This window comes from Haemaphysalis longicornis, unplaced genomic scaffold (genome assembly GCF_048455015.1).
Source record: "Haemaphysalis longicornis isolate Haplotype H1 unplaced genomic scaffold, Haemaphysalis longicornis Haplotype H1 scaffold_4, whole genome shotgun sequence".
NCBI classification, from domain to species: domain Eukaryota; kingdom Metazoa; phylum Arthropoda; class Arachnida; order Ixodida; family Ixodidae; genus Haemaphysalis; species Haemaphysalis longicornis.
The window spans coordinates 8,903,354-8,931,170 of NW_027526361.1; the positions used below are offsets into that span (position 1 = coordinate 8,903,354).

At 46.3% G+C, this 27,817-nt stretch overlaps 1 protein-coding gene across 6 annotated transcripts; it reads left to right on the plus strand.

Moving 5' to 3' along the window:
• The first annotated feature begins 4 nt into the window (after positions 1 to 4).
• On the plus strand, positions 5 to 27,242 carry LOC144178219 (N-chimaerin-like). 6 transcript variants are annotated; one of them, XM_077705902.1, is made up of 14 exons: positions 5 to 305; positions 927 to 986; positions 1,082 to 1,137; positions 2,104 to 2,135; positions 2,641 to 2,754; positions 3,804 to 4,122; positions 9,005 to 9,082; positions 9,744 to 9,828; positions 12,123 to 12,296; positions 12,739 to 12,816; positions 12,910 to 13,047; positions 14,840 to 14,945; positions 25,099 to 25,243; positions 27,052 to 27,242. In XM_077705902.1, exons 1-14 carry the CDS (start codon positions 290 to 292, stop codon positions 27,199 to 27,201), a joined length of 1,551 nt encoding a protein of 516 aa, XP_077562028.1. In that variant the 5' UTR covers positions 5 to 289; the 3' UTR covers positions 27,202 to 27,242. The 6 variants fall into 6 exon arrangements, with proteins under 6 accessions (XP_077562028.1, XP_077562029.1, XP_077562030.1 ...); XM_077705903.1 differs by having other exon boundaries at positions 25,124 to 25,243; positions 27,056 to 27,241; XM_077705904.1 differs by having other exon boundaries at positions 27,056 to 27,218.
• Positions 27,243 to 27,817: the final 575 nt, after the last annotated feature.

Sequence of the window (27,817 nt, forward strand, 5' to 3'; positions counted from 1 at the left end):
TTTGCCTCCCTCTTTCTCGGCCGTCGCTCCTCTCGCTCGCTAGCCCTAACTGCAAATAAGTTGCCGAAAAAGTTGTCGTCGCTTGATGCGCGAGCAGTTACTCAAAATGAGTTGATGCCGGCCGCGACCGGAAGTTTAATAAAGCAATTGAGAGGCAAGGGAACCTCCGTGCGATGTCCGTGACCCTGTCGTAGTACTTTTATAGCGCCGCCCGTGTGTGTGTGTGTGCGTGTGTCGGTGCTACGATTTGTCATTTCCTGTGGTCCCTTGCCTGCGCCCATTTCTGGAAATGGCACGACAGTTTGGTGAGCAAAACGTACCTTAATTTAACGAGTTGCTTTGTTACGCATAGTGCACACTGCCTTTCCGTACAAGAAATGCAGTGGCAGATCGGTGTATTGGTACCACAGCCAAGAAAATTGGTCTCGGTGGTCCGATCATGTTTTGGTAACCACTCGGCAGCTAACACCACCCGGCATTCGATCCGCTCTGTTGCATGGGTCATCCGATGCTAAATCAATAGTCCGGCGAGTCATGAGGATCATGTTTAGGTAAAGTGTTCAGCCTTTTGGTTGTGTGCCAAACCTAAATATAGTCAGCAGAGCGCAGGGAAGAGTCAAAAGCGCCGCTCCGTAGAAAGATAACCTATCGTTTTCCACTCCTTGGATAGTTTCCGAGCCGACTCGTCTGACAAGAATGTTTTTTTTTTCTCGCGCGTGAAACTCGGACGCTTTTAAACCTTCAAGGCGAGTAAAAGAGAGGAAAAAAAAAAAAATTGGAGGAATAGACGTACGGAGCTCCGGAGAAACATTCACGTCGCTGAATCGGTGCTTCCGTACTCCATGCGGCTACCTTTTACGAACAATTTGCATTTTCCCGTTGTCAGTGCAGTTTGGTTTGTAATTTATTTCATTTTCATCCTGCAGCGGAGAACATGAAGCAAAAGCACCATATGAATGAAATACCGCAAGTGTGGAAGTCGTACTGTACGTATCTCTCTTGCCACAAACATTTAATGCTTCTTGTAGCACGAACTTTTGTTAGTGTGAAACTGGTGAAAAACGCTTTGGGTTATTTCCAGTGTACCAACTCCAGCAAAAAGCACCTACACCGAAGAGGATAGTCTGCAATAAAGAGGTATGTCCGTCTGCGAATGAAAACCGAGATAAAGCATGTATTTCTCATGTAATAGTAATATTTTTTTTCGTACTCGGGGCGGGTACAGCCAGGCATACAGGGTTAAAAGGCAGAACTGCCTATCTCAATGAGGCATTTAGTTAGCAAGTTAGCACAGAAGAGAGAGGGGCACACACAGCACAGCATAAGCTTAACATCGGCAATTACGGATACGAGAGTGTACTTGCAGATTCTTAGAAAGGCCTGTCCTGTGGTGGCGAACCATGTAACATTTTAGAGCTTACACCAAGAGCAAAGTTAAGCTCGACAAGCTCTCGTTGTGTCAAAGCGTGTGTTGCCATCACCAGTTACTGAGCTCAGTCACAGTAAATGGCTTTCAGAGTAAAAGAACACGTTCAAAACAAATGATACAACCCTGGGTAATACTGTTCTGGCCATTTGCCCTTGCGGGTACGAAGCAGTTCAGTAAGAATCTGCAATGTAGGATGTTTGAAGGGTTTGAATCCCTCCTTTCTGCACTTGTTCATGCTAGCATTGCCGAACTCTACTGTATTTAGAATTACCTCTGGGTTGCTACAGGGTGCAGCCATTTTTTTATCTCATTTATGACTGGTGTATGTACAGCACAGTAGGTCACTAATGTAGGTTCAAAAGGAAGAATACGATCTGAGGAATTGGTTGGTATTATTGTACACTTATGTGCAAGGTATGCAGAAGCCATGAAGGGCACATGAAATGAAATTGCTGCATATCAAGACTGTTGCACATTCCATGTAATGCAATTGCTGGTGGTTTGGTTCATAGTGCCAGTAAGAAACTCTGCACTTGTAGGCCGAGATAGTACCCATGGAAAGGAAGGATTGATTTTATGGGACTCAGATGTGTTAATGCGGCTATGAATGTGCTTATAGAAACAGAAACACAGGAATTGGTGTGTGAGTTGCAATTTATTTCCCCTTCACGCAGGTGCCCAATCGGCCAGCACATTATGGAAGGGAGTAAGTATTCCTAATGCCTTGAACAAGGATATTGAGTAGCAGCGTTTTGTCTTTCTTCTATGAATTTTTTAAATTTTAAGTAAGGGAAAAAGAAAAAACTGTGTAATCCTAGTATTGGTGTATTTTATGAAATTGTTTCAATGAGTGCCTCGATGAGTAGTGGAAGGGGGATTCTAATGTTAGTGTGCCCAATCGGTCGGTCTGCCCAAAGATGGACAGGGTGTGGTCATGGGAAAAGGTTCAATAAGAATGCTTGGGAAGGAGATAAAAAAGATATCCCGAAGAAGCAACGGGCAATGTGGGTTCCGAGCTGAGACGTAGTGTGGTGAAGACACATTGCAGGAAAACATTTGGACCTAGCTTTTGTCTGTACTTCTTCTCTAAGTTGGTCTATTTTCGAATGCGTGTTAAATTTGTGAAGGCACCTATGCATGCCACCTTTGTCACAGGAAAAAAACAAAAGGCAACAGGTCTGTATTGGCTGTGTGTCGTCCGTCACGTCCAGGTTTCATGGCATAATATCTCGGGAGGAAGCGGAGCGCTTGTTGCAAGAAGGGGACGGCTGCTATCTGGTCAGGGAAAGCCAACGAGCGCCTGGTCAGTACACGCTCAGTCTAAGGTAAGCAGTGCCTTTATTTTGTGCTCCCTTGCTTTTTCTAGGTGTGTGTTAGTATCTGCTTAGGCAAGTGCATGTTGAGGCTTTTGCACTGGTGGTAGCTTTGCCGTGAAGATTAAGTACAGCATAGACATATATCCCTAATAATGTTATGGCCGCTTTAAGCAATGTGTCATTTTGTCTGTAAATAACGGCATTACCTATGTTTTTTATATTGGCTTTTACTTTTCAATACATTGAACTTGATTCTGTTATAATTATGTGCTCTGTTACGTCTCTTTGCATGTAATATGCAAATTACCCTTGTTTATAAAATGTATGTTTATCATTTTGCTTTCGTTGTATGGTTCTGGATTATGTCCTTTTATGCATCAGTGTTTCTGGTGCAGTTAGGTGACCGTAGCTTCCTTGTTTCATTCCCGCTCAGCTGCATTGGGCTGTACTCTTGGTACGTAAATGAAAGCAATGAAGCTCCGAGGACACGAAAGCACCTCTTACGAGTTGTGGGTGCAGAACCATTGATGTCCAATTGAATGCTGCTGATTGTCCGATTGCTAATTGGACTCTGCATATGCTAATCCGCAGTGTGCCAATCTATCCTGTTCCATATGGCAAGGGAGAACCTTCGACACCCTGTTTAACAGCAAAATTCAGGGACTCGTAAGGAGTAGCTACACTCGCGAACTGAAAACCCAAAACGAAACTATACAGCTAGGCATTGCCCAACTGAGGGTTACTCTAGAGGTCGGGCGACACCTTCAAATACAAGAAAACTTTTGCAGCTACTATAGGCAACCTTCCCATACCCTAGCGATGTCGCACGGTCAAGATACAAGAAAGCTTTTGCAGCTACAATAGGCAACCTCCTCATACTCTAGGGATGTTTTTAAGCTTTGGCTTTTAGAAATGAAGCTGCGTGTGGAAGGAACGGGTGAAGTACAGTCCTATCCTAACTCGTTGCCAGCTGTCTGAACCCATTTGGGGGCCGTACTTTGTGCAGAGAAAGCCAGTGAGCTCGTCTCGCATTGTACCACCTCTCCCATGCTGTGCAGGTTTGGCAGTGCGTGCAAGAACTTCCGTCTGTACCACGACGGCCTGCACTACGTGGGGGAGAAGCGGTTTGCGACGCTGCAGGACCTGGTGGCGGATGGGCTGATCACCATGTACCTGGAGACGTACGCGGGCGAGTACATCAACTCCATGTGTGCCCAGTCGCGCTACGAGGACAGCCCCTACATGACGCTCCACTCGTACCAGCGGCAGCTGCGCCACAAGCAGCAGCAGTCGCTGCGCCTGCGCCAACACCGGCAGCCCCCGCCCGCCACTGCAGCAGAGCAGGAAACCACCCACGAGTATGATAAGCCCGACGAGGTGGGCACTGTTTCTTTTACTGTTATTATTCTATCAGTTATTCCCCAGCATTTTCCTTTCCGCGGCTCGTTGGAGCAGTCTAACTTTACTTTCAAGGCGCTTAGCGAGACTGCAAGTTTCCACCCCTAATATTTGTATTAAATTGGATCTGTAGCTGTACCCCTTTGAAGCAGGTTGGCTATCTCCCAGGGAAACCCATGAGCGGCATAGCTGGTTGATTAGTCTTCCCCCCCCCCCCCCATCCTCCCCTCTACTGTTTCCCACACAAGCTTATGTACAGCTCCTCCACTCCTCCAGCCTACGCTTAGTCCGGTTAATGAGGGCCGCCACTGCCCCGTGATCAAGTCTGTCGCGTGTGGTCTCCCCTGAGGGCTCTGTCTGTCCGAACCCCAACGCCTGCTCCAGTAATGCCCCACTGGGCTGTTGTGGCTCCAGCCGTAGGCACGACAGCACATGTTCCACCAACTCGTCGTTTTTGCCACGCAGTTCACAGATGGCGCTCTCTGCCATCCCACATACCGCCTGCCCTTGCCTCATTTGCAGCATTCTAGATCGCGCTTCGAACAGAAGGCCACTCCCTCTTGCGTTGTCATGGAAGCCATCACGACGTACCACTCCCTTGTGGGCAGCATAGAAACGCAGCGCTGGCGACCCTGCTGGCACACTGCTGGGTTTCTACCTGTGCCACGCACTCACGCACTTTGGGCCTGATCATCGTTGTGCCCTTTAGGTTGCACAGGGCTGGTAGTGGAACTCCATACTTTCCCAAGAACATGCGCACTTGTTTCATCCAGTGCATGGATCGTGCCGTAAAAAGAAGACACCGATGCACCCGGTGCACCCAGTTCGTCTCACCCAAGGCCCAAACTCACATTTTAATTGCGAGCTCCGCTGATCCCTCAGGGGTCACAAAAAACGACCACCCCATGTTGCCCTGCACTGCCTCATTCGGTGTAGTACAGTGCGACCTCAGGGCTAGCTTTCCAACCTCCATTTAGTGGCGTTCCAGGTACCCCTTTGTGGGGGATGAGGGGTGTAGAACTGTGCTGGGGTACATCAGGCCTGAAACCATTGCCGCCTTCCGCAAGCTCTGGACCATCGCCATACAGCTGAAAGACCACAGAACCCTGGCCTTCAGCACATTCTGGCCTCTCTGTGCTTTTTCCCATTGCAGGTGTTCGTACCTTGACAGAGAGTTCACATCTGTCGAGAAAAACACTTGTACAAGGATGCATACAGAAGTGCCTTTTCCTGCAGAATCGCAGCTCAACCTGTCCCTGTCCATTGTCCTCCCCCTATCGTAGCACCGCACATTTATGGGCAGTGAAATGCAGCCCCAAGCGTTCTCCCTGTCCCGCGCACCGGCCCAGCAGCTCCTCTAAAGAGCCCGCTGTCACCATGATGTCATCTGCACGCTGATGGCCTCGGACACACTGGTTGACGGTCCGTCTGTCTCCAGACCATCCAACAAGAGCATGGAGAGCAAGGGGGACATTTGGCACCAGTCCGGAGATTTGCCACTCCACGCAGCAGAGCGTTGCATGCTGGACCGGTCATAGGCCTTCTCTACGTCTAGGAAAGCTGCCCACAACTGCCCTCCCTCTGCCCTGGCCAGCTCCGCACACGGGGCGAGGATGAAGAGGTTGTCTTCTATGCAGCATCTCCGATGGAAGCCGTTCTGAAGTTATCCCAAGCAGGCCCCCTCTCTCCACCCACGCCTGGCGTACACTGTATAGCACCGGTGTCGCTGTGATTGTACAGTAAGAGGCAAAGTTACTCCTTTCTCTAGCTCCTTTGTATATGAACAACATCCATCCTCGACACCAGTCCTGGGCAACCTCCCTATCTCCAGCATTCTGCTTAGAATAACATGCAGTTCTCGGAGTTTGTTAGAGCCCAAATTCTTCAGGACCGACGCCAGAAAACATTCCAACCCACTCGCTGTGCCAACCTCTAGCCCAGTGATGATGTGTACCAGTCCAACTGAGCCCAGCCACTCCTCTGTTTCCTGCACCTCCTGTTCCTGATACAGAGGTAGGGTTGCCACCTGACTGGCTTTCGACCGGCCCGTCCGGTTTTTTAGACAACGGGCCGGTTGCCAGTCTATACCTAAAACCGGCCAACTTTGGCCGTTTTTTTTTTTTTTGCCAACGGTTTTTTTTTATTTTTGGCCTTTTGTAAGCCTAAATACTTGTACTACGACAACCAATATGTGTCGACAAGCTGTGCAAAGAAACGCGAGCAGCGGAAATGCGCGGCCTGGCCGAGCACCATTCCAGAGATGGAAGGGGACCAAAGGGAGGAACAGCACAACGAAATGCTGCCGGAGCGATCAGCGAGTTCGGTTACTCTTCAGTGTAGCACATTCGGAGCAATAGCCAAAAAAACCTCAATCGCCTTCAGTGCAAACGTTATGTTGCTTTCTCCGTAGGGAAGAGCTACAAGCAAGAAATGGCATTGCATGTCAATAAAAAAAAATGTGGCGTCTTTCTTTCAACACAAATTCAACCTTCTACCCCCCCCACCCCCCACCCCCTCCCCGATCTGAACTGCCGGTTTTTTCTTCGGGGAAAGGTGGCAACCCTATACAGAGGTTCTGTCAGTGTGACCTTCACAGCTGTATCCTGCTCAAATGCCTCGGTGACCCATGCCACAATATAGTTCATGCTTTCCTCTACGGTGTGTGACTGATGAGAAAGAGTGTCGCACAACGGTTGCTAAGGTGAGGCATGTCTGTGGCTGTTTCACACATACTGCCAGAACTCCCTTGTTGTGTCGCGACCACTCTTCATATCGGCCAGGAAACGTCTCTCCACCTCCCGAGTCTTTTTCTGGTTCATTGCTGCTGCAGCGTTCTTCTGGTCCCAGCATGTCACCCGCAGCTGGCACCGTAGCTGCCCTTCGATGAGCTCGCCACGCTTCCTTCTGTTCAGCAGTTGACTGCCAGACCTCTAAATCCCACTCTGTCATAAGGCGGTGCTTAAACGTCCACTTACCTTCATTCTTCCCTTCTCCTTCTCGTGCACCCGTCCTAGTTCTTCATACTCTATTGCCAGCTTTGCCCCCAGCTGTTCCTTAAAGGAGTATGGACACCAATTTTCAGTGTTAATATTACACATTACACAGCTCGCTTGTTTCAGTTCGCTGAAATATGAGTGGCCTGCAACGTGTGGGACATACTTCAATTTGATCTCATTTATCGCGCCGACGGAACAGCATGTGGAGTGGCGCGCAGCAAAAAGACATCGGCGTGACCTCACTCCTGGTAGGGAAAAGAAGTGACGTAGCCGTGTGCCTCCAAAACTCATCAGAATCTGGTGGCGTCACTTCACGCGTGGCCTTTTCATCACTTTTGACTACTTCTGATCACTTTTAACCCTGCTGCTAAGCTTTCTAGTGACAATTGTTGAGGTACTTTGCATAAGTCTCGGCAGTACTCACTAGATAGGGCAATGTCATCTGCAAACCTGAAACGATTTAGGTATTCCCAGTAAATCTGTAATCCCCTTTTTCCCAATTCTGTTTCCTAATTACCCCTTTCATACCGACTGTAAATAATTGCAACAGGATTGTGTCTCTTTGTCTGCCACCCTTTCTGATGGGGAACTTCTTATTGCTCTCATGAAGGAGAATTGTACCGATGCATTCTTTTGGGCCAGCTTCCAAAATCTTCCCTGTCAGCAACTCTCCGCATCGGTGGGCACAATAGAGTGGTCTCGCTTTTACTACACATCAACTGTCATGTTCTCCTTCACAACAGCAACTATGGGCCTGATTCCTGAGAAATGCTGGCAGTGGTTATTTTCTTTCTAACACCTCTACTTGATTTGTCACAGTGAGGCAGGGGCTGAAATGATATTATTGTGCGTTCCTGCTAGCACAACTTTGTTATTCTCATCATTGGCCCAAAGGAGGGCCATGACAGTGCCACAAAAGTTCTTTGCTTACTCAGATTGCGCTGTGCAGACTCTTGTGCTGTGCATGAAGTTTGTGTATGTCCTGGTTGAGCAAAGACGTCAGCAAGCGTCTGTGGTACTCATACCCTCTTACAGCACTATCCGCCTGCCGTCGATATGCCATGGGTTGTATCACCAACCTCTCCCTTGCCATCCTCACTCAATGACCCTCACTGCCGGCCACCTGCATTGTGTAGACCCCAGGGCATCTATCTTTTCCCGGGGTTGAGATAGCTCACGCCACTGCCCATGCCTTAACCTACCGGGCTTTTCGGGAGTGCATGAAGCACCCACCACCCCCAGACATCCCTACCTTCCAACCTTTTCCCCCACCTTTGCCGGTATACTGTGCCACTACCGTCAGTCCCGTTACCTCTACCCACCGCCTCACCTGTCCCTTCCCATCGCGGACAAACGGATCTGGCGCTGCCTACAGACCAACACTTTCTACAACCAGACCACATACTCCCTGAATTGCCAATACTGCATCTCCCCATTAACAGCACTCCACTTTGTGTGGCAGTGTCCAGCTAGTCCCCCCCGCCCTCCAGCCTACGAGCAGTGGGAGTGCGTGCCGCACAGTGGCCAGCTCAAGGACTAGGCTGCACTGGTCCAACGGGCTGGGTCAGCAGCTGGGGCATGTGGCCTACAGGAATAGGATGGCCACCCTTGCCCGCTTTCTTTAACCCCCTCCCCCAGTTTTCAAAAATAAATGTTTATTCTCCCCCCCCCTCTCTCTCTTGCACCATCTCATGCTAGTATTTATTCCATGCTGAGGCACTGTCTTTGCATGTGTGCACACAAGGTTGCATCGGAATGCATCATGTCTTCATTGTGCCGTGGGAATGATTAAAGCCATTGAAGTTGAATAAACAGTGAATCGGGGGATATGTGAACTCGTGACAAAAGACTTTTTTTTTCTCCAGGAGCTTGATTGTCCCTTACTAGATGGCATTCCTGAAGACATCAATGTTCAAGATTTTGAGAAACCTCACGCTTTTAAGGTGAGCAGATGTAGTTCGTTATTTTTATCTCTTTCTTGCATGTTACTTACCAACTTCTGTAATTCAACCATTTCTTGCTTTAGCTATTCAGTTCAAACACTTTTAACAGTGTTCTTGCATTTGAGCTTATGGGGAGGAGGAATAAGGAATGAGAGGAGCGGGCGGGGGGGGGGGGGGGGGGGGGTGAAAATTTAGTCATTGTGGCCCGAACTTTAAGAGTTTTAGTCCACATATTTAACGAAAAAAATTAGATGGGCATGGTGCTTTACAAAATAATGAAGTACTGCTGAAAGGCATTTTGTTGTCTGATTCATTATTTTTATATCGTGGTACCTCACAGGTTTTGGACATTTTTAGGTGCTCTAAATGAAAGAGTTGCAGCCCTGCATTCTCGTTAGATAAAATGCCTGGTTTTAATATATATACACAGGATAGAAGATAATTGGACTTTAATTTTCGAGCTGTACAAGAATGGAGCTAAAGCTGTGAAGGCAAGGTTCCTGAGACAAAGGTCCCAGTCGGCATGCACACATGCAGTAAAAATACTGAAATGTTTCAAGCACATTGTTATGTGCGTCAGTCACTCATGATGCGCCAAAGGGACACACTTCAGCAGTGTAGCTCACAGGGTGTATAGCCTCTTACCATTTGTTCCTAACAGGTAAATAACTTCAAGGGCCTTCCATGGTGTGACTTCTGTGGCAACTTTATGTGGGGTCTGATAGCGCAGGGCGTGCGGTGCGAAGGTGAGCTTTCCCTCTTTCCAGCCGTGCAGTGATCGTTCTCAGTGTTGTTGCTAGGTCTGCCATATTGTTTCAAACCACATAGTGTGGCCACTGCTACTTTTTTACGTGCATGTTAGTTGTGTTTTCACGTACCAATAGGCAGCATGGGAAGGTGTTTGGCTTTGTGTTGTTTCTGAGCTCCAGTGCATTTTCTTTATTAAGTTTGTTTTGCTTAAGTTTGTACTATTCGAAAGACTTTGTGATTTATGGTGCCCCCTGCGCTTGTCTGGAAGCAAACTATGCTTTATTCACTGCGAAATTTATCAACTTAAGTTAAAATTTTCCTTCTCCCGCCAAATTGTGTGCTTTCGCGACGTCTGCAATGATATCACAAGAATTATTCTGCAGCTGATTGCGGAGCTTCGTTTGCCATTAGTCAACCTATATGGCACACCACCATACCGCCAAGGACCATTTTCTGCCTTTGCTTTTGACCGTATTTGTACCTGGCTTGTTTTTGTTAAGGTAGAAAATAATCGTTCCATGAAACATGGTGCTCACTCGGCAAGTATGGTCACGTAAGAGACAGTTGCTTACACCAATTGGCCAGTGTCGTGTAAGACAGCTCCAAAGCGCCGCAGTGCTGTACAGCTAAAACAAGCATAGTTCGCACAGTACCAACAGCAGTACGCATTGGCACTTCAATGTTTATGTGTACTTTTGTAACTTCCTTTGTTTACCCACCATTCTTACTGCTATAAAAGTATTGTGCCCTTAATTTAAGCGCAGATAGATCGTTGGGCACGCTTGTAGCCCTGCCTAATTTGCGTTGCTTTTGGCGGCCTCAGCCAATGGCAGAGCTGCCGCACATGACTTCATAGGTTCTTTTGCGGGAAATGAGCTAGTGGGTCGCATGGCCATTCCCTTTTTTCCTAATTATATAGCTTATTTGAGTGAAGTTTATGTTAAAAGTGGTGTCAGTATGATTCTAATGACACAATCATTCAAATGAATTAAACTTGTGTTTTGGCTGCATGGCCCTTTTAAGGGCACAGGGTAAGGCGAAATTTTTAAAAATGACTTTTTGTTTTTCTTCGCAATTAAGAAAGTTCAGTTCCTCGTGCACATTTTACATATTCACACTTGCCTCAAAAAGTCATATTTCTCGCTAAAAAATAGTTTTCCCGTAAGCAAGTAGAAAGTGCCCACATCCTGTTCAGGAATGTTCTCAATGTTTATTGTCATTTTTTTCATCAAAAAACTTCCAGTTCCAGATCAAAACGCTTTCCTGGAACCAGCTGTATTAAGAAATTGCTTAGCAACCATTGCATAGCTGATTTTTCAGCGAGGGCAATCCAAAGACCCTGTTGCACGTTTTTAACACATTTGCCCTTCGAAGCCGCGCACGAAAAAACATTTTCAGGGCTGCACGCTCGCATGATTGCACCATTGCATGCTGTTTTTTCATTAAATGATCCTAGCAACGCATGAGCCAGCTTTTGAAATAATTCAGACCAAAATCAGGGCGCAACATCACCATCAAGTGGCTTAAAGAGGTTGACCACAGGCGAAATACTTTGTGAACAGATCTGTACGATGGTGCACAATAATAGTCGAGAGAGGACAGACGACCGGCTGAAAACAAAAAAATGACTTCAACGGTGATTGCGAAGCTGGTGCTTCCTAAATAAATGGCTCCAGTGGTGTTTTTTGGCAAAAAAGTATTGTTTTTCAAGTCTTTTTTTACTTTAAACTCAATTATCTCAAAACATGTTTTTTTATTACATAGGTACCATTATTTCCTGCATCTTCCACGGGAACGAGCTGATTTTTTTTCCCAGTCATCTACATAACTTGGCACACGTGCTGTACTAGAATTGAAAATATGCACGCAACAGTTTTTTTGTTTCACAACTTTTAATACTAAAATAATGCCAAAATTTAGGTACTAACGAAGAAAAAATTATACAAAACGGAATTTTTAAGGATATTCATAATTCTAGTACAGTTCAGAGAGCACAAAATTTGAAAGAAAATGATATATACGTTATGTAGATACCTTTATTAGATGCCGAGCAAAATGTACCTCAAAATGGCCAAAAATGCATGGGAAGTATAGGGCCTACCCTGTGCCCTTAAGTCGAACAGCCCCTACATGCAGCCTTTTTTCATGCTCTCTTTCGGATCATCTACTTCAGGAAGCATTCTGTGTGTGCTGGTCCTTTTTGGCCTTGTGATGCACATACTTTCTGTGTGTTGAGCAAGTATCGGGACTTTGCATTGGAAAAGCTTAACGTGACCTCGTTTCTTCACAGATTGTGGCTTCAGCGCGCACAACCGGTGTTCGGAGAAAGTGCCAAACGACTGCCTGCCTGACACGAAGTATGTGAAGCGGGTCTTTGGTGTGGACCTGACTACACTGGTCAAAGCTCATAATACTCCCAGGCCTTTCGTGCTGGACATGTGCATCAAGGAGATTGAGCAGAGGGGTGAGCCTTGTTCTTGGCAATTGTAGTGTTGCATCAAGCAGTTTTCAACATGAGTGGCACATAATTATGGGCAAGTACTTTGTGTCCAAGACGGAATTTACTTCGACATGGTGATAAGTTGTGAATAAGTGTTTCACCCTGGACTTAATTACTGTGCACGAGGAAGTGGTCTTGTGAGGCACCTAGACATGTACACAATGTAAATTAGAGCACGGTGTTCATGTAACTTGCTAGACATACACTTTGTTAGCTTGGCCACAAAGTGAGGTCTTGTTAATGCTGTCTTGAACTATAGGGGTTTTTCATGCAATAAATTCCACTGAAATAAAGAGGCAAGAATATTTGCATACATAGCCCTTTACCTATTGAGCTTCACTTTTTCATTGACGAGTCTGTCATCACTGGCTTCAGTGCATGCGTTGGTTATTGTTTCTTTTTCCAGGTTTAGACACCGAAGGCATTTACCGCGTTTCCGGGTTTAGCGATGAAGTAGAAGCGCTGAGAATGTCATTTGAGAAAGGTACGACACCCAACTGTTTTTTTTTCTTCCAGTGTTTTTTATGACTCAGTTGACCTTGCTGCTCATGTTCCTTCCTGTTTTGCCTGTCCATAGATGGGGAAAGTGCTCCACTAAATGCATCGACGTATGAAGACGTTCACGTAGTGGCAGGCGTTCTGAAACTGTTCCTGAGGTTGCTGCCCATACCTCTAATCACGTTCGACAGCTATACCAAGTTTTTCGACGCAGTCAGTAAGTAAATCTGGTGTGACATCAGAGTGTGCTGCTGTGCAGTGTAGCACATTTACAATGAAGCCCCATTGATGCACAAAGCACAGGGACAAGTACCTACATGCATGCAGCCATTTGTTTGAGTGCTCAATGCTTCATAGCAGTCACTCTACAAACTCTGTAGACTAAAAACCTGATGGTCTTTCAGTTTTCAGTGTTATACCCCCGCTACACTAGAGTCCGAATGTCATTTAAACCAAATGTCATTTGACTCAAATGCCAAGCTGTGCTGCCACACTTGGTTTTTAAATGCCATTCGGCTCAAATGACATTCGAGCCAAATGAGCACCGAGGGAGACATTTGGGATTTCAAATGCTATTTCTAGCACTCTCGCACACAGCATCTTCGATCGGCAATAAAAAATATAATCCTTCTGTACGTAAAACAAACAAAATATTTTGGTTCGTGGAACTTTGTTCACTGTTCATTTACTTAAAATATGAAATCAACATATTTAATTTTCATACTCTCAAAACCAGTGGGTCAGTTGCAAAAAGAAAAAAAAAAAAAGACTATGCAAACAGCCACCACATTAGAGTCAAAACTGGTGTCTCTTCTAATTAATATCATTTTACTGCCTCAGACTGCTCCTAAATTTGATCGTTCTATTACTGTACAAAAACGGAACGGGGCGACAACAGCGCCACTACAGCACAGCGAGCAGTTGTGAAAGCTTTCAAATGCCATCGAAATTGTAGTGTAGCACGGCGGATTCTGAATGGCATTCGAAGCACCCCATTTGAGTCAAATGTCATTTGGTTCAACTGACATTCGGACCCTAGTGTAGCCGGGGTATTAGACTCACCACGGATAATCTGTGAATTGTTGAAGAGCTCTCCCCACCATGGGAGTGTATGTGAAAAACAAATACCAAATTGTGTCTTCGACAGCCCGCGCTGAATTCGCTACTGATAATTGAAAATAATCGTGTCTGCAAATGTCCGGCTTTTGGGTTAGCCAACTAATTTCAAACATTTTTTTGTGGCATCATGAAAGTGAAGTGGTGAATGTGGTGGTGAAAGAATGAAAATTCATGCCTTGCCAATGAAAGCAAGTGAGCCTCACATTCAAGGAACTGAGTGGAACCACTGGATAGTTGTACTTTGATTGTAGCACTGCTTCGTTTGGAAGGCAAGTTGATTTGCATCGCACAAAAGATTCTGAGGCACTTTGCATGGATGAACGGGCAAGGTCATTGGCGAGTAAGCTTTTTATATGGGGGGGGGTGCTGACACAGATTTCCAGTACAGGCATAACTGGAGGTGGCGTGATCAGGAATATAAGGGCCAAAAGTGATGCCACTACTGTTTCTTGTGTTGCGTTCACTTCAGGTGGCTTCATTCAGCCATGATGTCAATGAAGCATAGTGATGCAACATTGTGTGTAGACATAGTGGAACCTCGAACGTGACATTTGCACAGTACCTTACTGCACGCTAGCCACAACAGTTTTAAAATAAAACATGGCGCGATGCAAACTTGTCTTCAAGGCGAAGCAGTGCTATAATCAAAGTGCAATTATCCTGTGGTTCCACTGAGTTCCTCGAATGTGACGTTCATTGCTTTCATTGGTAAGGCATGCATGGTGAACATCATCCAATTTGAGACATAAGCCAGTTTCTTTGTGGTCAGCAGGCAGTTAGAGAGGCTTTTTTTATATAGTACAGGGTACAAGATGTCTGCTTTCGTTCAGATGAAATGTCCACTTTTGTTAAGGCTGCTACATACAAGGGCTCTGCTTGACCTCTTTCAGAGAGCAACAAGGTAGAAGAGAAGCTGGAAGCAATGAAAGAAGCCGTGAAGTCGTTGCCGCCTGCTCACTATCAGTCACTGAAGTATCTCATGAGTCATTTGCAAAGGTACGTTGTGATTCTACACTTGCCCGCACCTTCGTGTGTGGTGGCTAACTGTTACTAAGCTTTGTGTGCCATGTTTCCACAATTAGAGTGCTTTGAGAAAAGTGTACTGGTGCAAGCTCATTGGTACATAGTCAAAAGTGTGTGAAGACTGCACTAGGATGTGGCACAGATGGCGAGCCAAGACTGGGTGCTGATTAACAACGACAAGTTTATTTCGCCATCTAGGAATATATGCCCTGGGAAAGCACAAGAATGAACATGAAGCATGAAAGAAAGCACTTAAATTTGCAGGACAAGGCCAACAACCTACAGGACAAGAAGAGATAGTGAATTCCTACAACTCCCGTGACACAACAGAAATTTGTACGTGTGGTTCGCAAAAGTCGAACCTCAAACGCGACTCATTGTTGAAATCACACTTGTGTACAAATAATTTTTCTCTAAAATGCTTCCAAGTCATTACGGAAGAGAAGGCGTTCTGTGTGGCAGACGCTGCAGAAACACTAGTGTTGGGTGCACGGGCTGTCTTCTGCAGGTTTTTTGCGTTACACCAACGCACTGAAATGCAAAGACTTAGCCATGAAGGGTGGCATCTTTGCTGTAAGCCAACTTTACACATGCCATCTTTTTATTTAAGGAATTCTACAACAAAACTGCAGTGCACCAGAAAATGAAGAAAAAGTTGATGCTGGCTGCCAACATTAATGGTGTGCTGCCGTTTTGTAAGGGTAATGGTGATTAAATTTGACCGTTGCTAGAAAGTTTTGTGTTGTGTCAGATTCGAATGCAAATGTAGTTATCAGAGTAGTTAACAATTACACTGGTTGTGAAACTCCTGATACGCCCCCCCATGTATCAAAAACTGGTCTGCTGGGCATAGACGTGTGCAGGGTTCCCGATTAGGGGGGCGAAGTCTATCCACAGTGGGCCCCCCCCTGAGCGACTCCCGACTTCTTCCCACTGAAGGCCTAATGGTCAGAACGCACTGCGTACCGTTCAAACGCTAGCTTTTTAAATGCGTAAGAATTTATAAAGTAATGTTGTCTATTCTGAAACTTTTTACGTGGCTGTTTTGTTCGGTGCTACGCACGTTATTTACGAGGAAAAGTAGGAAGAGGACAGGCACCGCAATAGATGCAAAAATAAAAATTAAGTGATGAATTGTTTCTCACGACAGCCTGCTTTTGGTCCCCGCCTGTCCGGGGCTGAAAGTAAACAGCCTTTGGAAGGTAACATGAGGGATTTTTGGCTGCCATTATTGTGAAAACGCATGCAGGGTCATAACCCTACGGGACAGGTTCTATTGAGTAAAGGTGCGAAGCAAATTCGGCGCCCCCCCCCCCCCCCCCCCCAAGATGATTAGGAAGGGCGGCCGACTCCCCCCCCCCCCCACTTCCTGTACACACAAGCCTGCCATATGTCGACAGAAAGTTGAAGCTGTACTCAAGGCTTGGGCTGCTGCAGTAAGTCATAAAAGGAACACGTTGGAACCATACGCAAACATTACCCAATTTAAGGGTTGCTCGTTTGAAAAGCAAGGTTTGTTTTATTAAGTTTTGTCATTAAAGAAATGTTTGGCAAAGTTCAGTTTTTGTGCCCTTGGTGTTGCACCAATGCACTCGCCCCTCCTCTTCAACAAAGCACAGGTGCTTGCATGGCCCGGATTCTGAAACGGAGTTTCGCAACTGGTGTACTATGTTTAGTAAGTGCGGTTTCTTGGGGTAAACTTTGGAAGAGAGCTTGTGTGTCAAGATCTAGCCAAACATGGTAATTAATTAGACACGATAGCTTTTAGTCACCGGCTAAGAAGCGTCCATAGCCTGCCGTTTTGCAGAGAATCTCTGGAACACCTTGATGCAACACAGGTTTGTTCCCAGCGGTGGCTTGCTGTTAGATAGATGACGCCGAGCCGTGCTGCATCTGTGCATCTGTGTGCAGGGTCTCGGAGCACCAGAAGAAAAACCTGATGTCGCCCAAGAACCTGAGCACTGTGTTTTCACCAACGGTGATGCGCACACCGGACATTATGGGCATGGGCCTAGACCAGATGAGTGCCTGGCACACGGAGAGTGCCGTCGTCGAACTCCTCATCAGCTACAACCGGACGGTCTTTGTCCAGTAGCCGGCCCCACCCCCCATGCCCGCCCACCAAAGAGGGTCTTCGTCGAGCCAGCACAGCAGGTTGCCCACGCATAGTTTTGAAAGCCTTGTTCCATGACAAATGAGCAAACATCTTGATCAGTGCTAGCCGGTCTCAAAGAAGGCAGATCCGGGTTACAAGCATGGCGAAGGGAGGCATGTTCCATTGAGTGAGCGCATGAGCCAGCGCGCATAAAGGCTCTAGGCTGCCTGCTAGCTGCTGTTTCTCTCTTTCACAGTTGTCAGCTGTTATCATTTATGCAGACCTGCTGTCTACCATATGTGGCAGGTTGGGCTAGGGTCAGCTGACGGTCGTGTATGGATGGCGAGTTGCAGCAAGCAGAAGCTGCTAAGCCAAGGCTTTCAGTGGGGCTCTATGGTGGCCCATGTTTCGTTGCACTTTCGAAAAACAGGGTGTATTGAGCATTGCTTGAGAAGGGACAAGAGATGGGGCACTCCTTAAATGTGTGTGCACTCATACGATGTTTTGCTACCAGTGGCAGGCACTGAAATGAAGGAGCCAGCTCCATTAATGGCAGCACAGGGAAAAAATAGGCTGTGCGTGTGGGCTTGTTGCGAAGCATGTGTGATGGCTGCTGTTTCTCACAGGGCTGTGCAGGCCAGTGTTATTGATGAGGTGCTTTTAGTTCTCTGGTGTTGTTAGTCTTGCATCTCATTTTTAATTCATGCTGCTGTGTTTTTTTCACCGGTGAATGCAGCTGTCTTGCCTAAGCACATCGGTGCATGTGTTTTGCATGCTAAAGCTAACGTAGCCTTTGTTGTTGAAATTGGCCTTGCACGAAGAGATGGATACTCTATGCAAGTACATTCATAGCAACGCTGCAATGTACCACACTTTGAAAAGACAGGGTGTTCGCTTTACGTACGTGTTTGTTTTGTATATGCAAACAAAACTTTTTTTTTTTGTTAGAACGAGAGTGTTTCGTTATGTGTGCTGTTTTTTTTTTTTTTTTTAATCGGTGAAGCTGTTTAAGCTTGATTTTGGTCCGGCGGCGTTAGCAAAAAAATATGAACAGAAAGAACTCTTCTGGCGCGAGACACCCAACACGACGTTCATGCAGCTGCGTAGGCGGAACCAAGCCTCGCCTAGCTATGACGTCACTGCGCCAAAGCGCCGAATTCGAGTTGTCGCGTCGGCGACACACAGTGCCTCGTGACTCCACGCCGAGCACATCGTTTACACTCCCGCAAAATATGGGTCGGCTGAAGAAGTATGCAACTCTTGAGGAATAAAAAGAGTAGCACAAATGCTGTCATGTCGTTGCTTGAGAACATACGAGACGGCTACAACCCAACCGTGGGTATCGTGCCGAAGCCGGCGCGCTTAAACGACAGCGAAGAGCGGAAGATCTCGAGTACCGCACTCGTGATGTGCAGTTCAAGCAGAATCGCCGGCAAAATGACCCCAGACTTCAAGTCTAAACTTGGCCTCACCCCTCAACACTTAGCCTAGCCTAGCAAGAGCGTTGCGAAGCCTAACAAAACTTAGCAAAACCAGAAAAAGCTAAGTTCACCCCCAGCTTCGCTGTTTTTTCCAGCCTTGCACCACTAGTGCAAGCTGCGCCTTTTTTTTTTTCTTTTTCTCGTATAACTGACTGATTTAGAACTTACTAGTAGTATTAGCAAAAACTACATGTGAATCTACAAATCACTCACCAGCTTGCCAATTTTTTCTTAAGCTTGCTCATTTGTCATGGGCCAGTTGGCGTGGGCAAATGACTTGTTGCATAATGAATGTATCTGCTGTTTTCTGTGGTGAAACACAGTTGGTTGTGTCAGCACCCGCCTTTTCTTTTTGTTCTTATGCAATGGGGGATCACTATCCATTAGCAACTTTGTTCATTCTTCGGGGCGTAATACTGACTGCGTTTTTGTTGGGGCTTTTAATGTCGTGCTTTTCTTGAAGTGTGCTTTTATTCCGATGCAAGAGGTTACACTAGAGCATGAACATTTATGGCCACATTCTTTCAGCAGATTTTATGGTGCGTAATTAAGAGAATCGAAGGTCATTTTACTCTGTGTCAAGCTTTCAGTTCCGTCACTTTTTGTTCTCCTTATATCTTCGAAGTTCAAATGAGTGGTAACTGGTGTCTAATCTGAGTGTGGAAATTGCTTAGTTTTCTCTGGGAAAAGTTTTCATGTATTTTTCTCGACTGTACTCTGTTTGGCGTGCGTTTCTAGTGCGAAAACTTATCGGTTCTTGGGGCAGGCAGCAGGGAAGGTTATGGACGCTTGAATATCTGTGTTACATCGTCACACAGTTGTGCCACCAAGCTGTATTTCTTTTTCTGTTTCATGTTCTTGCCTACATCCTCTAAGCAGGCAGTCAGTCAGCTTCATATGGGCACATAATAACAAGTAAAGAAACCTCGAGCTGGTGTCCTTCCATTTCCAAAACAGCTGGGGAATTAAAGGATTCTGGGTATTTCTAGTGCAGCTGATTTCAGGATTCTCAAGGGATGTATTTAGCGGTATTTGTCTCCGTGCATTGCCTTAACACTTAGTTGCGGTGAGAATTTTGTGCAAGGCAAGTAGAATTCTTCTGAATTGAACCCTATGGGGCAGCTTCCTTCAAAAACTTTTTAAGTGTGAATACACTTTATAAGCGACCCCAAACCATCCACCGCCGGCGTCGGCGGCGTCAGCGGCGTCCGCAGTGCTCCTCTATAAAGAAAAACAGCATCCGGCGCCAGGTTTCGATCCGCGGACTTTGCGGCCGCAGCGCGACGCTCTACCGATCAAGCCACGGACGCGACGGTGATATCAGTGTTGACGCGCCTTATATCTTTAACGCATTCAAACTACGTCGTCAGCGGCGTGCGTTGGCGACTCAGCGGCGTTATAGCGGCTTGATAACTGCGTGGTGTACACGTGATACTACAAACCCGATGGAAGAGATGGAAGAGAAGGCGGCGAGGCGGTGGGCTGCGGGGGCCGAGCGCAAGCGCCGCAAGCGGGCCGACAACCGTGTATTCGCACTTTCACATTCTCCCCCTCGGGGAAATGCGGGAATTTTTTGCATTCAGGGACACTCCATCAAACTGTGTTACCAGCGCCACTTTGTGTTTATGGAAGCGATTTCTCTGTTGTAACAACATTCCATCGGCATTTTCACACATTGTGAAAAGGCATAGTTTCTTTTTTTTAAGTTGTGCACGATTAATTTCCTGTTTTTACCAGTAACATTAGAATGTATTTTGAGGTTTCTGGTAGTTAAAATTGGCCCACTGCAGATTGGAGGAGGTTGTAATGGCTCTGTACCATCGCTTGCATTTCCATTTGGTTATGGTGATGTCCATGCTGTTTTAATGTTGACAAAGTAATTTCACATAAGGTAGCTTTGTGTGTTTATATAGCGTTTGCTTTGTGCTGAGCTTGTGAACTTGGCTCTTCCCCTTCCTTCTGTTTTTTCTTTTGTACCGAAAGGCAGTTCATGAGGCGCAAGTTGTTGGGCTCCTTGCAAACATACTTTTTGTACGTTTTCTGCTTCGCTTGTTTGAAGACGTGGCAAACAAGAGTATAATCGTGTGTTCTGTATCACTGTGTGTTACACATGGTTAAGTGTGCTGTGTTACCACTCATTTATTACCTCAAAGTATTTTGTGCAGGAAGTCAGTCATATGAGCCGTGCAGGCACCCAAGGCTGTAGGAATCTCCCAAAGATTTTTTAGCTGAAGTGTGATCATAATTTTGCAAGCAATGTAGCTGTTTATTTTATTTTGTCTTATCTTCCCCTCATACATTTCATGTGTTTTTGCTCTCTTACCGAGGTTACAATTCCTCTGAAAGGTATCCTTTGGTTCAGGCCTACCAACTCGCCGCATTGTCCTGCCATTTGAGCCTGTTTCACCTTTGTTGGTATCTTTTAATCTTAATTGAATACAGTAGAACCTCTATATAGTGAAGTAGCTCGTACCGTAAAAAGAGTTCACTATATCAGTGTCTTCACTCTATCAGTATGTGCCCGTTCCCCATAGCTGCGCCATTTGGAATGCCTTCTAGATGAGAATAATTGGTTTTCGCTTGAATTGCAACACAGAACCGTTCTATTAGGGTGGGATTAGGAGTGCAGTGGACAGAAGTGCTGCGGGATCGTTGTTTGCACAGATGCTCGATCAGGAGCTGTTGGAAGAGCCTCAATGCATGCGAAGGCTTGGTAGTCGGCCCGTTGTGTCTCCCGAGTGTGCAGTGCTGTCCTGATGATGTCAAGCGGCGACATGATGACCTGAGCTCTGCTTGGAGGCACCGTCACTTCATCGCCGGACATGTGGTCAGCAGTGGCACTTAGCTGGGCTGTCTCACATTGGATGGCGTCGCTTATTTCATTCACACCGTAGGTTGGCGCCTCACTGTCACATTGCTTGAACTCTTCAAAACTGCAACGGTCATCTGTGTTTAGCCTGCCGCACGACTGCAGTTCTTGCGCATCCCTTTTACTTGCATCCCCTTCCTCAAAGGAGAGTACGGAATTCCCTGTTGAGAATACTCCAGCTTTCTGAAAACAAGCAGCAATTGTTTATGGTGACAGCATGTCAGGAGGCAGCAATGTTATGGATAGCTTTCAGTAGGTCGATATTTGCGAGTTTTGTGGAGTCCACATGGTCCAGTGCAAATAACAGATACTGCACTATTTTTCGACGGTAGTGAACCTTCAACGAGTGAATAATGCTTTGATCACGGGGTTGGAGTTTACTTGTGTTAGGAGGAAAGAACTGCAATTTGATGTTTAGCAAAGGGGGCGAAAAATCAGTAGGGTGCGCTGAGCAGCGATGCAACAGCAAGAGAACACTCCTATTGTCTGGCATTGAGCCCCAACCATGGAGAAATGAAACAAGGACATCGGACGTCATCCACACTTTCAAAGTGCTCTTGTAATCGCACGGAAGCGACTTGACGTTTTTGAAGCAGTGAGGATTTTTTGATTTGCCTAGAACAAGAGCGGGTTGCTTCTCGCTACCATTGGCACTGCAAGACAGGAAAACTGTTACCCTGTCCTTGCTGACTTTCCCACCACTGCACTTTTCACCATGCGGGTTGTACGTCTCATTAGGCATCTGCTTGAAAAATATGGCTGTCTCGTCGCAGTTGAAAACGTCTTGCAGCATACCCTTCTAGAATGGTAGGCAGCAGCTCGTCTTTCCATTCGGAAACAGTCTCATCGCTAACAGCTTTTTCTGCTCCGAACTGCACGTGAAATGAGAATCCATTCCGCTGCTTAAAGCGTTCGAACCAGCCACTTTGTAGCTTTAGAATTGTTGTAATGAAGTTTTAAAGCAAACTTGACAGCTTGCTTTTTGGTGAGTGGACTGCACACTGGCATGTTCAATGCATGTGCCTGGTGAAACCACTTTGACAGGGCTGCTTCTACATGTTCGTACGTGCACAAGCATAGTTTCTGTCTCTTGGAGCTAGGGCCTTTAGTAGTGGCATCTTCTATGCTTTTTCTTTCATTCACAATCCCAGACACCGCCGCTTCCAAAATTCCGAAAATCGTTGCAATTTGCTTACGTTTCATGACATGTGCATCAAATTCGTGAAAGAGCTTCTGCTTCTCGGGAAGTGTAAGAACTTTTTGCTTCAGCATGGTGGCAGACACAGCTGGCACGGTCCAACATTCACTGGTCTACACAACGAAAGGTGCAGTGGTTTGAACAATGGGTGCAGTTCAGAGGTGCAAAAACTAGTACAGCTTTCGTGAGGGAACAGGGAGGCACTCCTCGGTCCGGAACCAAAAATGCCTGCTGCTGGTTGCCAGACAGAGCTCTGTATCCTCCAACCCCTTCACTTAACAGGGAGACCGCTTCTGAATTTTTTACCTCCATATAGTGAATTATTGATGTTTTAACATTTTTTATATCCCTCTTTTCACTATAACCATAATCACTATATGGGGGAAAAAAATACACGAGGGTCTATGAATGTAGAATTGGGACCACGGTTTTCTTTCGCTATATCCATATCTTCACTATATCGAGAGAGAGAGAGAGAGAGAGAGAGAGAGAGAGAGAGAATCCACTTTATTGAAACTCTGGTTTTAGGGTGGGGGAGTGGCGGTGGCCCATAGGGCCGCCGCGACGTCGAGGGCACGACCGGTGACCAGTTCTTGGAGGTCGCGGTCCGAGCACCCCAGAGCCTGTTCCCAGAGGGTGGGGGAGGGTAGAGGTGGGAAAGGATCGCGCGGACATTCGCAGAGCGAGTGATAGAGCGTGTCCGGTGCGTCACACAAGGGGCAGTTGGGAGAGGAAAAGAGGTGAGGGTGCGTATGCATTAATAGAGTGCGGTGAGGAAACGAGTGAGTCTGAAGAAGGCGCCACATGTGGGCAGCCTCGGCGGTGAGGGAGGGGTGGGGAGGGGGAAGTTGTCTGCGAAGGAGGCGGTAATGTTGGGTGATGTCCCGGTATGTGAGCAGTACCGAATGGGACATCTCGGGAACGCCGGGTGTAGGTGTAAAAGAAGCGCCTGCCCGGTGTGTCAAAGCTCGGGCTTGGTGGTGGGCAGCCTCATTACCACCTATGCCGGTGTGGGCCGGGGTCCACAGCAGCGTCACGGGTTCGGAAGGGGGTCGAGTGCGAAGAATTTGGAGGGCCAGTGATGAAATGGTGCCCTTGAGGTAATTTCGGACTATATCGAGGTTCTACTGTATTATGCACCTAGGTGTCAATCGATTGTTCAGTTTTCAGCCTCTGTGATGGCAAGCCATAATGGCAAGTCTTGCAGCCTTCTCTCCTTCAAGGATTGCTTTAAAGAACTGTTTTATTCCTAATTTGTGAATCGCCCATTCTCAGAAGTCAGTAGCATTCTCTGGATGTAGATCAGTGAGTTTGCTATGTCCTCGTGGCAATAATGAGCAGGTCGAGAAAACTAAGGCAGTAGGTTTCTTTCTTTTTTTTTATTTATGATAGTGTCTTTGAAGACTCTCTTTTTAACCTTTGAAGACTTTTAAGTCCAAGAAAGCTGTCTGTGAAGTATTTTAAGTTAGCTTTCTGTAGCTGGAGGTGATTTGTCTGTTGACAAAAGGTTCAGGGCAGAGAAATGTGTGGTGTTAATGTTCTGAAATAGATGCCTTGAAAGTTGCAGCAAAGCATTTTCAGAAATGCATAAGTAGAGCCTTGCGTTCTACCTTCCATTCGGAACACCTGCTTGAATTACCATGCTTTGATTATGAGTGAGCACATGATCTAGCATTTGCTTTTTTCACGCCTTGTTCTTCCTTTCTGATGGCAGACTGTGAAATTCCTTCCGGTTGTCCAGGACTGGTATATCACAGAGGTCTATTGTGTGTTTGATTGAGGTCGATGGCATATCTTTGTTCTTGTTTTTTGAAGAAGCCTATTTAGGAACGAAGGTGGATTTCTCTTGCTCGCGGTGTTCTCGTCGTGTTCAGTGGTAACGTGGTGTGGAGATGGCGGTTAGTTTAATATAGTTGTGTTTGATTGAACTGGAAGTTCTTTTAGGTTCTATATTAAATATTTTATTTCTGTTACATGGTTCTAGGCATGTTTACCATATGCTCCACATGCTGTATAATGCTGGCAATGCAGTCGGTGTTTTTTGGGGGAGAAGTTTTGGAGTGTGATTATTTATATTCTTTATAGAGTGCTAAGTGTGTAGGGATTTTTTGCTACACAGTATGGGACTTGCTTGGTGTTTCTCATGCTGGATGAAGCATTCCAATAAAATACAGATTTTTCGTACCTTTACGCTGCAATTGCATTTTTTGAGTGCACTGGATGGAGAGAACAAAGTGGCGGAAACCTTCACTTGCTTATATATCAGGTTTCAGGGAGTTTCAGCACTCGCCTCTGAGAGATTCCCATCGTACATTTGTGTAGCATATAACTAAAGGCCTCGGTTTTCAAGTAGAATGCTACATTGCCAGATATTTGCACACTGAAACATCTTCGTTTCTCCCAGAAAACTTATTCAATGGAAACATTTACTGGGCCTGTCGCCTAAAACACAATTCTTATGATAGAAAAAAAATGTGCTGCAGCTGTAGCCCTACCATGCGTTGGCAGAAAGAAAACGGAGAAGAACTTCTTTCTAAGGGTGAGACAGCGGAACCTGGCCATCCTGATGTGCTGGCTTGGGGCTACACCACCACGCGACGCAAGCACAGACACCGAAACAATCGGCATGTGAGCTTGGTGATTCCCATTTATACCGATTTAAACTAGTTTAGTAAGTTTGAGAATTGTGAGAAAGCTTAGGGAACTTTTATAATCGCTGTTTATCAGAACCAGTTGCTCCTTTTGCCTTTTGTGATATCTGTTAAAACACAACTGAATTGGTATTCACCAATTTAGAAAACGGAGTCCCATTGGTGGCAAGCAGTGTGCAAAAGGTAGAGTTTCTCTAGCGGCCAGATGCCTGTATGTGGTCTGTACCTTTTTTTTTTCCTGCCCTGCAAATTAATCCTTGGTGTATCTTTGCCGTACGACCACTTAATTCTGTCAGGTCTGGGGTACCCTGGAGGTGCTGTTGAACAAGTTGATCGAGCCGTGCAAAGGAAGCGTGCAATGGACGCGATGCTGTGCCAAAATAGGCCTAAGACAACCATCACTATATCACTAAAGCAGACGACAAAGCCGTCCCGCTGACGCGCCCGCCATTGTGAGCAGGCACCTGTGCGCGGGGAATGCTGGGTAGCCATTCGCCGTGCCATCTACACTGTGCTCTGTGTATGAAAACCCTCCCTAGCTGCGTTGGGAGTTTCTTGTCGCACGTGCCACGAAGGAACCATTGGCTGGTAGAGGTAGAAAGCTTTGCATTAAAAGTGCTGGACTCAATACTCCACCTTGCGGAATGCCACAAGTTGCGCTGTGCTTCTTTGTGTCGCCATTAGAGGTGGTCATAAAGATGATCCTGTCTCAGCGATAGTTCCACAGCCAATCATACATATGGCCACCAATACCTAACAAATTTATTTAAAGCGGGTACCGTCATGTGTGGCAGAGCCATACGCAGCCTTGACGTCCAAAAACACCATTATGACGGTGTTATGCAGTACTTCTTCACGCGTAAAACAATTTGCAAGGGCAATAACATTGTCGATACTGCTCCTGCCCTTTCGGAAACCGGACATCTGTGGTGGGTAAACATTTCTGGTGGTGAGATCCCAATCTAAGCGGAGCAGCACCATTTTTTTCTATGAGCTTGCCTGCACAGCTCAAAAGTGCAATAGGTCGGCACGATGAATGTCTGTGGGTTCTCTTCCTGGTTTTAACATGGGCACAATGCGAGCAGTCTTCCAGGTGGGCTGAAGATGACCGGTCATCCAGGATTGGTTGAAAATGTCCAGGAGAAATCTCTTCCCCGCATCCCCTAGTTGAGCGAGTGCAGTGTAGGTTATACCATCTGAGCCAGGAGAAGAAGGCTTGTTAAAATAAAGTCATGATGAGTTCCGATGTTGGAAAAGGGTCATCAGTAAGAGGCTTTTTATCAGATGGGCTTCCAACATCCGGGAAGGTAAGTAACGAAGGCGATGTTGATGCAGCCGCAATTTTTGTACAGAACATCTCTGCGACATCTGAGATTGTGAGTTTGTTACGCAATGAAAGTGAATTAAATGGGTCCCGAGCTCCCAACTTCCCGAGACCCCGGCAAACCAGTCACATCTCCTGCGCCGCGGCGAGGAGCGCGTGGCCGCCAAAGAAAGAGGAAACTCCCCCTCTCACCTCGGCGGCAGGCTGCGCGGAATAAGGAATGCTCCAGGACTTAAGCTAGCGCATCATAGCTTTGCTAAACAAAGTAAAATTACCATGCACCTCTCATGCGCTTTAGCCACTTGCCTGAAACCTAGTCACCTTCCTTGCGTGACGTAGCATTGTTATTTCTGCGAAGTAAATTTACAAAATCATAGGTGCGCACTATGGTACCAATTTATGTTGGTGACGTTTGTTTTTTACCTCATTGCTGTTGTTCCATGGCATTTTTTTACATGTAGGCAGCTGCCTGGCAGAGCACAGACAAAGCCAGAAGCAGGCAACGTTTAAGGATGTCGAGAAAGCGGCGATGTCTTGGTTTGACACGCGACGGAGGGGGCAGCTGTAGAACAGAAGCTTCTCAAGGGAACAAGGGGCCGCGCGGCGGATGAAGAATTCAACTAAACTGAAAGATTTCCGACGCTTTTCTCAGAAATTGCAATAAAAATGTTCTTCATACGTGGTGTTTTTGTCACAGCTTAACCAAGCACTTCGAGGCATGACTAATTATGACATAGTTCAAGTCAATCGATCCTTTTCAGAGACATCCCAAGAACGCCCTTTCTTTATTCTTCTTGGGATGTCAAGTAACCATAAAAATGAACAAAACATGTTCCGAAAAGGACCTACAAGCACATTTTTGGAACATCCCAGAGACTCCTTTCTTTATTTCACATGAGAGATTTGACCTCCCAGTGGAGTCATATCTGGGTCATCCCTCTAGAGGGTTTTTTTTTTTGTATCACTTGTGATGTCTTTGTAACTAATTGGGATGCCCCTGGGAGATCCCAAACTCCCAAGCGGAACATTCCTCGCACTAACTTGGGATGTCGACTGTGTGTGTTGTCTGGGACCATGCCGCAATGTTCCCCAGCCTGCAAGACGTCTTCTGCCATCTCCATCTGCAGCTGATCACAACAGCCACTGTTGAACGCTTGTTTTCGGCCCTCAACAGGATTTTGTCGTCAGAAAGAAGCCATATTCTTCGCAACCATGTGAATGAGCTGA